Source organism: Castor canadensis, chromosome 12 (assembly GCF_047511655.1).
Source record: "Castor canadensis chromosome 12, mCasCan1.hap1v2, whole genome shotgun sequence".
Lineage (NCBI taxonomy): Eukaryota > Metazoa > Chordata > Mammalia > Rodentia > Castoridae > Castor > Castor canadensis.
In genome coordinates, this window is record NC_133397.1 from 79,795,344 (window position 1) to 79,806,176 (window position 10,833).

The 10,833-nt window shown below is 42.8% G+C and overlaps 1 protein-coding gene across 4 annotated transcripts; it reads right to left on the minus strand.

Annotated features, from left to right (window-relative positions):
- Positions 1-527: 527 nt before the first annotated feature.
- On the minus strand, positions 528-10,436 carry Il1f10 (interleukin 1 family member 10). Of its 4 annotated transcripts, XM_074050169.1 has the most exons (7): positions 10,340-10,413; positions 6,061-6,134; positions 5,599-5,730; positions 5,434-5,491; positions 1,917-2,002; positions 1,477-1,604; positions 528-1,180 (listed from the first exon to the last, which is right to left on the minus strand). In XM_074050169.1, the coding sequence occupies exons 4-7, from the start codon at positions 5,463-5,465 to the stop codon at positions 968-970; spliced, it is 459 nt and encodes a 152-aa protein (XP_073906270.1). In that variant the 5' UTR covers positions 5,466-5,491; positions 5,599-5,730; positions 6,061-6,134; positions 10,340-10,413; the 3' UTR covers positions 528-967. The 4 variants fall into 4 exon arrangements, with proteins under 4 accessions (XP_073906270.1, XP_073906273.1, XP_073906272.1 ...); XM_074050172.1 differs by lacking the exon at positions 6,061-6,134 and having other exon boundaries at positions 10,340-10,382; XM_074050171.1 differs by lacking the exon at positions 5,599-5,730 and having other exon boundaries at positions 10,340-10,380.
- Between the last annotated feature and the right edge of the window lie 397 nt (positions 10,437-10,833).

Below are 10,833 nucleotides of genomic sequence, written 5' to 3' on the forward strand. Positions count from 1 at the left end.
TTGGCAGGTTATTTCACTTCTCTTAGTTTCCTCATTTGTCAATGGAGATGAGAGCACTTAACTTGCAGGTTGTTCTGAGAGGGAGCACACAATGTTCTCAAAGGTTCTGACCAACAGTTAGAATTCAGAATATGTCAAGAGAAGGCTGAGTAGTTGAGCCCAAAAGGAAGAGTGTCAGCAGCCCACCCCTTCTTCTAAGCCCTGAAAATATGGGTTCTGCTCTTGTTTGAGCCAAGCCACAGATTCTCCATAAAATGGGAAGGGATTGGATTGGGGCTCTGAGGACAAGTGTCAGTTCCAGTTGTAAACTCTTAGCCAAGTTCCAGCCAGTTATTTCCAGTTGTGATGAGTCATCTCAATTCAGGGGCTCCACTGGACCTTGACCACAACATGTCCAGGAGAAGCTGTGGGTAGCCTTCCAAGGAGAACTCAGCAGACTACTTCAAGCCCCTGGCATAGGTGCACTGTGCTTGGGGCCCTGTGTTGCTCTCCATGGTTGCTGTAACAAATTATCACAACTCAATGACTTAAAACCATACAAGTTTATTATTTTACAGTTCTGGAGGTCAGAAGTCTGAAGTGAGTGTCAGGAGAGCTATACTCCTTCTGGAAACTCTGGAGGAGAATTTACTACCTTGCCTTTTCCAGATTCTAGAAACTGCCTGCATTTGTCAGCTGATGCTCCCATTCTCCCTTTCCAAACTTAGCAGCAACACTTCTGGTCTCTTCTGACTTTTGCCTCCTTCTCATGAGGACCCTTGTGATTACATTAGGCCCACGTGGATTACTAGGATAGTTAACTTAATCACATCTACAAAGTCCCTTGTGCTATGTAACCTAATGAATTCACAGATTCTGGGGATTAAGATGTAGACATCATTGACAGGCCATTATTCTGCCTACCACAGAATCTGAGCAGAATGACCTTGGTTTGGGACACCAGGTTGGAACTCAGTCTCCTACCTCCCTACCGACTCTGTTCAAAGTAGAACTCCGTACGGGCTGAGGGTTCACTTTCTTTGGTGAGCCGTATTGGCTGTTGGGGCTCGGCCGGGACACAGAGGAACCAGCCAGGGCAGGCAGCGGCCTCCAGCCTGAAGGCAGAGCCCAAGCTGCTCTGGAAGAAGGTGAAGCGTGTGGCCTGTTCACCTCCCTTATACAGGTCCTCGATGTTCACATCCTGTGGGGGTAAGGGAGCCAGCTGTATGATAAGCATGCTGATTGGATGTCAGCCCCACAGGCCTCCCGGGCTTTGCTAAGGAGGAACTCACAAGACAAGGCTTTATTCAGGGATGTGAATAAATCTTCTGCAGATTCTAAAAGGCAAGGGCTTCATTGCTGGATGCAAAGGGAAAACTGAAGGAGAGGGACATGTGGCCCTGGATAGGAACCCACAGATGGGCACAAAGATGCCAGAGTATTCTGGGAGACAGACTAGGTCTTCAGTGTTCCCCAGAATGAGGAAGGGTCTCTCACCTCCAGTTGCAGAGAAGGCCCCTCTCCTGTCTCCACACATGCCAGACAGCGACTCCCTCCCTGGATCCCCAGGAAGATGGGGACCTTGGTGCGGTCTAGACCTCTGTTAGGAAGTATGCAGATCTTCTCTGGGAAGGAAGAGGGAAGACAAGCAGGAGATGAGGGGACCCCAGACTGCAGGCTCTCAGTAAGTGAAGATCCAGCAAGAAGGAATCGGTACCAAGCATACCTGGCCTGGCCCCTACATGAGGCTGCAGAGCATGTGTGACTCCACAGGGATCAGACCCTCCCACTAGGACAGGCCAAAGCCTCCTGCCTCTTCTCACTGTCACAGGGGCAGCTGCTGACACTTTGGTGGGGATGAGAGAGTAGAAGAGAAGCAAGGGTCTGTGATAAACAGTGTGGGGTAAATCCCAGCAGGGGAGCACCCAGAAGCTCACCTGCACGACAGTTGTCTGTATCAGGATCTCCCACCAGCAGCTGGCCATCTCTTATGTACAGAGCCTTCTGATCCACATCTTTGATTCTGGAACAGGACGGCAGTGCTTATGGCCCCCTGCTTTTTAGCACCATTGGAGCCACCAAGTACCTAGCCCCCTATGCTTTGAATCACCACGCTGAGCCTTTGGGGAATTCTCCCTTCCACAGGTGAGGAGAAAAACACCACTCCACCAAGAGCAGGTCTGTCTCAGAAGAAAGAGCAGGCTTCCAAGGCTTATGATTTTCAGAGGCTCAGAGGAATTAGGGATTGAGTGTATAACTGATGAAGAGCTAAGGAAAGTTTTCAGGACTGATAAGCTTCCTATGAGGCCCGGGTGTCTCTAGATATAATGGGCCTTATTTTATGGGTCGGTATTATTTTTTTGTAGATGATTACTGAACTCAATAAAGGAATTGAAGAGCAAGAATTGACAAATGTGATCATAGCAAGTCAAAAAGCTTCTGTAATAAAAAAGAAGAAATGACCAGAGAGGGACAGAATCCACAGAATTAGAGATCTTCACAAGCTTTTCATCAGACAAATGATTAATATCCAGAATATACAAAGAGCTCAAAAAATTAAACACTAAAACAACAAATAATCTAATTAATAAAGGGGCAAATTAAGCATAGTTCTCAAAAGAAGAGGTACACTGGCTAATAAATAATGAAGAAATATTTAATACTCTTATCCATAAATGAAATGCAAATCAAAATGACACTGAAATTCCATCTTACTACACTCAGAATCTCAATCATCAAGAAAATAAACAATAACAAATGCTGGTGAGGATATGGGGAAAAAGGAATCTTATAAATTGTTGATGGGAATATAAATTAGTGCAACTACTATGGCAATCAGTATGGAAGCTCCTCAAAAAAAAAAAAACTACAGATAGAACTGGCATATGATCCTGCTATACCACTCTTGGGCATATATCCAAAGGAATATAAGTCAGCATACAATAAAAATACCTGCATGCCCATGTTTATCACAGCAATATTCACAACAGCTAAACTATGGAGTCAGCCTAGGTGCCCAACAACCCATGAATAGATAAAGAAAATACAGTACATATACACAATGGAGTACTATTCAACCATAAAGAAGAATGGAATTAGGTCGTTTGCAAGAAAATGGATGGAACTGAAGATGATCGTGTTGAGTAAGATAAGCCAAGCTCAGAAAGATAGAATGTCTCATGTTTTCACTTATATGCAGAATCTAGACCAAAACTGATGATGATGATTATGATGACGGGCAAGAGTATAAAAGGAGGACACCTGGGGATCAGTGGGAGGGATAAGGGGGGAAGAAGAGGGTAATGAAGGTGACATATGGTCAAAGTAAACTATGTATGAAAATAGCAAAATGAAACCCAGTAAAAGTGTTAGTAGTGGGGAGGAGAGAGGGAGGTTAAGAGGGGTTAGACAGGGTGAATTTGATAATAGTATATTATAAGCATGTCTGTAAATATCACAATGAAACCCCTTTGGAAAATTAACTTGTGCTGATAACTAAAAAAGATAAGTAAAGGACCTGGCACCAGTGGCTCATGCCTGCAATCATAGCTACTCAGGAGGCAGAGATTAGGAGGATTGTGGTTCAAAGCCAGCCCAAGCAAATAGTTTATGAAACCCTATCTCATAAAAAACACAAAAAAAGGGCTGGTGGAGTGGCTCAAGATCTAAGCCCTGAGTCAAGTTCCAGCACTAAAAAAAAAATGTAAAGGGATTGAATGTATAATAAAGTGTGATTCACTTTTTAGATATTTTTAAGACTTTTTGTCAGAGAAAATCCACAAATCTATAAGTCAGAAAAAAAAAATCAATGTTACATTAACTTTCCAACATGACTACCAACCCCTGCCTCTGGCCAGGGTGAGGTGTGCTTTGGGTGGACTAAATACAGGAAGTCTGCAGAGCACTGCAACAGGGCCTGATTACAGTCATTTAGGGATGGTTATGGTTCTAATGACCAGCCTGGGAGGGTAAGTATGCACTATGAGGAGCTGGGAAGAAACCCTGGTGAGCATGTGGAACATCAAAGTCATGTAGGTTATTACCCCAGTTGCCTGGCTGGTTTCAAAAATACCCATCAACTGCTCTGAGAGCCTGGGGAGCTCTCTAATACCCTTGTAGGCAGAACCTCTGGACCAACACCACCACTTGTGGATTTTTCTTCCTCTGCAATAGCTACTTATAATACTTTAGCTAATGGCAGCACGCTTAAAGCAGGCTCACTTGTACAATAAAAACAGCGGTCTGAAAAGACCCTGGGCTTGCCAGTTGGCATTGTCTTTCAAACCTTGACAACCAGGTTGTTTTCTGCCAGCAGCAGAAAACCAGTAACTGTAACAAAGGATGTAAATCTCTAGTGAGGCCAAATGCAAGTAAGAGTCGGAAGTCCAGACTGGAAGTAATGGTCACAGAGGCCTCCATTAAAATGCTGTTGTTGCATTATCAAAAACAGGTCACACCAAGGGAAGGTCACATACAAGAGGGGGAGGGTAAAAGAAGGAAGTTAAGAAGATGAATATGGTTGATGTACCCTCTATACAAGAATGACTATAGAATTTTTGAACCTGTTGAAACCACCATGAGAAAAGAAGTTAGAAAGAAGAAAAATAGAAATGAACCAATTCGGGCTAATATATATAATACATATATATATATGTATTTATATATATGTGTGTATATACATACATATATATAGGAGTGCCACAAAGAAACTTCCTATATAGCTATCTTAAACAAGCAAAAATGTCACATTTTTTTTCTTTTACAAAATTGGAGAACAGGAGGGCAGAACAGGAGGGGTAGGGACCCGTGGGAGAGGAGAGGAGGTGAGGAAAGGATGTAGGAGGTGAATATAGTGTACATATGTATACAAATAGTAAAAATGATGCTGGTTGAAACTATTCCAGGCATGGGGGGAGGAGGGATAAAGAAGAATGGTGGAGGGGTGAATTCAAGTATGATTTATTTGATACATTGTAAAATCTTTTGTAAATGCCACAATGTAACCCCACCCAGCACAACAAAAAAATAAATAAATAAAATGCTGTCACTGTGATTCTGGATGATCTCTGAGCCTTCAGAGAGAGGTCCATGCAGCAGCCAGAAGACATGGAGTCTGATCCTGAGCTCTGCCTTTGGGTAACTGGGTGACATGGAAGAAGTTATGTAAGTTCTTTGAACTCAGCTTCCAGCTCTGTTAAACAGAGTTACAAAAACTCCCCTTACAGATTTTTTCAGATAGAGGTGAGGCAGTGGAATGGCTGGCATCATGCAGACACTCAGAACTCAGGAAAGACAGCTGTTGTCATTGTGGAGAATGAAGTGTAATTATGGGGCACTTGAGATTTCTATGGTAAGAAGGAGTCTCATCTCTCTGACTCAAACTTCCTTCCCTCTTCCCATGTAATCCCCAGGGCCCCTGGCTGGGAAAGATAGGGACACACCAGGATGACTTACATGTAGTATCTTGCCATGGGGAGGGAACACATTCCTGCAATCAGATGTCTGGTCCTCACTAAGGGGGAGAAGAGAAGTGCTGTTAAAGAAAGATGGTAGATGAAACAGGGGCAAGACACATTAGGGGTCAGAATCATCCAATTATAGGCTGCAAAAGCCACTTACCTATAACAGGGCTGCCAGGATCCACCAAGGTCTCCCCCAGCCTATCAGCTCCAGGCAGCTCTGCCTTTCCCTCATTTGGGAACAAGCGGAACTGGCAGGGGAGTGAGCCTGGTACATGTGCTGGTGCTAGCTCTGGCAAATCAGAGAACAGGTTCCCCCAGTAGCTTAGCCAGGACACTTCCCTTGCTGAGAGTCAGGTAGGATGTGCTCTAGCCCCAAGTTTGAGGGTGAGCCTGGAGCAGATCCAGTCCTACTTCCCAGTGCAGTTGGAAGGTTGCTGCACTCTCACCACCCCCTCCCTAAAAAGGGTTTGGATACCCAGAGCCCAGAGCAGAGGGAAAAGCAGCATGGTTAGGAGGAATGTCCAGTTGCAGCAGGAGAAGGCAGGGTCCCACTGGAGAGTTAGGAAGCATCATTCCCAGACACTGGAATTGCCTTACCAAGACTTTAAAGAGAGCCTACCCCAATCCCCTGCTCTGATCCAGGTTGAAAACAGGCTTGAGATTCAGAGACTTGTGATTTTGAAGGTGAACAATCTAGAGTGAATAAAGTGACTTCATATAAGCCTCAGGCTACACAGCTTCACAAAATTCTGTTCCTCCCTGGTGGATGATCCTACCTGAAAGCTCTTCCCTGAAATGACCACCCCTCAAAAGGCCTGATCCAGATTCTAGCATGGAAAGAAACCCAGAGCCAGAGTCAGAAAACAATCCCAAAGAGTAAATGCAAGGATTACTAGGGCTGATGTTTACTGAGTAGATCTGATTCTCATCAACTAAGAAGGGGAAAGAAAAGAAAAATACTAAGAAAGCAGAAAATGAGACAGGAAAGAATAAAGGAAGGTGGGAAGAAAGGAGTAGAGCTCAGAGAGAGGTAGAATGATACCGATGGGAGGCAGGCAAGGAGGAACAGGCTGATACTGAGGCCAGGAATTCAGACCATCTCAGCATCACTGAACCCCATAGCTCCGGTGTTAGAAGAAATAGGGCTGTAGCAGCCAATGAGGCTTTTAGTACTGGATCTATCTGCACTGTCACCTTGAACAAGTCATTTTCAATCCTTGGGCCTTAATGTGAGTTCAAGAGTTGTTGAGAGTAAAGGGTAACAGAATATAGTTAAGGGTGCAAATTCTGATGGATTCAGTGTTATAAATCAGCCTTAAAGCATTCCACATACTCCAGGATTATATGTATTGCCCTTATTCCAGGGGCCATAATGGATCGTTCAGATGTTTAGTTATAAAGAGGTTCACCGTATTAACTTTTTGTTTTTTGTTTTTTTTTTTTACGATATTGAGAAGTTGGAAATAACCTAAAGTCTAACAATAGACAATTAGTTAAAAAATATGACAAGTCCAGTAAATAACAAGTATGTGTATATTAAAGATAATATTTTGGAAGAACATTTTATGACAAAAAATTTCCAAATATATTAAGTAAAAAATGAAAGTTATGATTAATATATAAATTGCAATCTCATTTAAATCCACAGACATATAGAGGCTCTCACACACACACACATAGAAACAAAGACTGCCAGGGTTGGTATATCTGACAGTACTATGTTTTTTTTTTAATATCTCGACACTTTTCCTATAATGAACATGAGTTTCCTTTATAACTTTAGTTTTTAAAAAAACAAAGTGTTCAGTTAAAGTCACCAGATCCTAAGTGTGCCTGTCTATCCAAATCATCTGGGGCACTCGACAAATATTACTTCCTAGGCTAAAAGTTATTCTTCAGTAGGGATTAAGGTGATTCCGCTGATGAGCCAAGCTTGGAAAGCAGTATGCTAGCTCAGTTCTTCTCATCTTTAGCACATATAAATCTCTGGTATCTCTTGTTAAAATACAGATTCTACTTCCTGGGTCTGGGGTGGAGCCCGAGACTCTGCATTTCAAACATGCATCCAGGTGATGTTAACATTGCTGGCTCCTGGACCACACTTTGAATTATAAAGGAGTAGCTGATCCCCCAGCCCAGATAATCCAACAGCAACATAGACTCCATGCAAATCCAATTGATGGCTTGCTCCTTCTTCACCAGACTACTATGGCTCTTTTGGTTGTGGAAGCAGAAGTATATGCAGCCAGGTAGCTGTGCTGAGAACCAGGAAGGGCAGACCCAGTGGAGAACCGGATATGAAGATGAACATACAGGCTGATGTTTCTTATTCATGGTCAGTGTCAGTTCAAAGAGCTGAAGGAAATTCAGTGGTGGTCTAATCTATCTGGATCCTCTGAGTTCTAGAACCTTCCAATCCTGGCAAAGCCCAACATCCCAGTGTCTCCTACAGACTCTCACATCAGTCCCCCTCTGCCTGAGTTCTGGCTAGATTGTGATAGAATGAGTAAGAATGAGACTCTGGCTTCTACTCCAGCAGATCCAGGGATCCCAATGCTAAGATTCTACCAAGGTCCTTCTCAATGTGCCACACACTCCACCCAGTGCTTTCTCTTCCCTGTTGGCCCCCAATGACTTTCCACGGAACCTCAGCCCATATCCCTCTTTTCTTCCTCCCACTTCTCCCCAGACATGGTCTCTTGCTGTCTCAGATCTCTCCAATTCTCCTGTCCTTAATCAAATACTATAGACAAAGCCCTGGGCTCACTCCATGTTCTTCTGCACATCACACATGTCCTCTCCTATCCTTGTTCTCCTACACATTTTCTATGTGGGGGTTGCTGCTCTCTCCAAGATCAGTACGAACTCCCATGGAGCTGAGTCCAAAGACTCCAGGGACCAGCTATTTGGTCACTGCCTTCTCAGAACCCTTGACATTGATTGGCTGCTCTCACATTGCTTCTTCTCCCTGTATCAGACCCATTATAAATTTTGTCTTCTTTTATGGCTGTCCCTAAGACTGAGAATCACAAGAAAATGTCCTAAGCACTTTAATTTCATACCTGATGAAATTGCAATTTATTAGTTTCTACAACTGCAATGACCATCTTGGTCTTATGCCTCCAAGATTCAGACTGAACATCCTTCTTTATTTCCAGCAGTCTACTAGACATCCCCCTTTGCATGTTCTGCTATCACACTCAACCAAATACATCTGAGGTCAAGTTAACTATGTTTTCCTTCTCCTGGTCCACTTATCCCTCTCAATTCCATTTCTCTCACCTCTATAACATTCCTCTCACCAGCAAATTTCAAAACCTGAGAAGTATTGAAAATACTGCCCATTTCTCCTCACTTTGTGTCTGCCTCATCAACAAACCCTGAAGATTATTCCTTTAAAATATAAACTTCGTGCTTTTAGTCACCATTGCAACTGTGTTGGTATTCCTGACTTGTCTAATCTTTGATCCAACCCAATCTATGTGAGGTACCTGGAACTCATTTTCTAAGTACTTCTTTCACCACTTTCTTGCCCAGCTCTAGAATCTACAGTGGTTATTCATTTCAACACCACATGGCCCTGATTTTCTTGTATGACAGTATCTTACTTCTCTGTGGACATTAAATCACTTCTCTAAGCAACATGACTTCTTTATCGTCTTCTCAATGGGCATACTCAGCATTGTCTTTAATTTCCCTTAACAGTCATCCCTCCTTGTAACTGTCCATGCAGATCTCTCAGTATTAAGATCATTGGACATGGCATCAACATATATGGGTTTAGTATCTAGTTCTGTCCAGTTACTCATAATCCCAGAGCAAGAACTCAAACATACAAATTCATATCACTCATCTGCCAACCCTCAGGTTCATCATCTGTAAATTCATGGAATTAGATTACATGGTTGTTAAGGTTCTTTTGAGGTCAAACAATTTATGATTCCATTACTCAGAGTTTAATAAATCCTTTACTACTCTAACCCTACTGTGAACATCTATTAAATTTTTCTGTATTGCTTATTGTTGTACACTAAGATAATTGTTTCCCTTATAAAAGTTGATAAACCTTGAAATCATGAAACATGGCATACAGCTCACTTGAAGCTCTAACCACACTAACTGTCACACATAGGAACTTATGAACACAGAAACATACACAGAAAGCTTCAAATACAAGTCTGGATTCTATACCTAGATCTGCTACCAATTCACCTTGCTTCCTTTCATCCCTGGTCCTCCAATTTATCCCCATTGGAATGAGAGTTCTGCCCAATCTATTAGTTTTTCAAAACTGTTTTAAGTTTCACAGTGAGAAACTTAAAACTTAAACACTTAAAACACAGTGTGTTTTAAGTTACACAGAAGCCCAGTGAATGTACAATGGATAAAGAGTACCTGCTTTTGCTTCACAGGGAGTGATGGAGCCCTTAGAACCCTGTTGGTGTTCCTCTTGGCTATGAGCAGGCCCGGAGCATCACTAAGGAACTCCTAGGCATCACCAAACACTGTCTGAATACTGCTGGTTTCTTCTGAGATGACTTTCTAAAGTCTGTAGTTCTAAATACTTAAAAATCTTTGATTTGACTTAACTCATACTTCTCCTCAAATTCCACCATGTGTTCCTAGTGATCACCCCACCATGTTCTATGAAAGGATTTTCTTATTGCCTAAAGAGCTTGCCAGGAGAAGTTAAAAAAGATGGCATTTCAGAGACATTGGCTGTGCTGGGGATATAGCTCAGTGGTAGAGCACTTGCCTAGCATGCTCAAGGCCCTTGGTTTGATCCCCAACACCACAGAAAAGAGACATTGACAGAAAAAAGAAGGAGGAGGAGGAGGAGGCTATGGAGGATAGGGATAAGGAGGAAAAGGAGAGAAGACTGCTTTTCTACCACTGACCTGCAAATCCTGGGTGCCTGGAACTCTGATACCTGGAAACTCCAACTGATTTCTCCAGGGCATCTGCACTGTTTTATATTGTCTGGTCAGTGTAGGTCAGGCCTGCAGCAATCACTTTAATTGGCTCCAGGTCAGGGAGGAAGAAGAGTCTAGAGATTTCATAATGTTTTCAACACAGTGTGGATAATAAGAAGGTGGAGAGATTAATGGGTGTTTGTTGAAGGGAGAGAGAGTCACCCATAAAGCCTTGGCAGAGGTCAGGCACTGAGCCCCATTCTGTAGCTACTGTCATTGACTATGTTATTAGTGGTTTGGCAGTCAGATAAACAATACTATGGTCAGACATCTTTGATGCTTTGAGGCTGAGAGAGGAGGTGAATGTGAGAGAGTGTAAGTCTGAAAAAGCCAAGGACAGAACCAGGCTTGTAACATTCTGAGTGTGATCCTGTTTGGAAAGATGATTTTCAATAGGTTTGATTGAACAGGTTTAATTG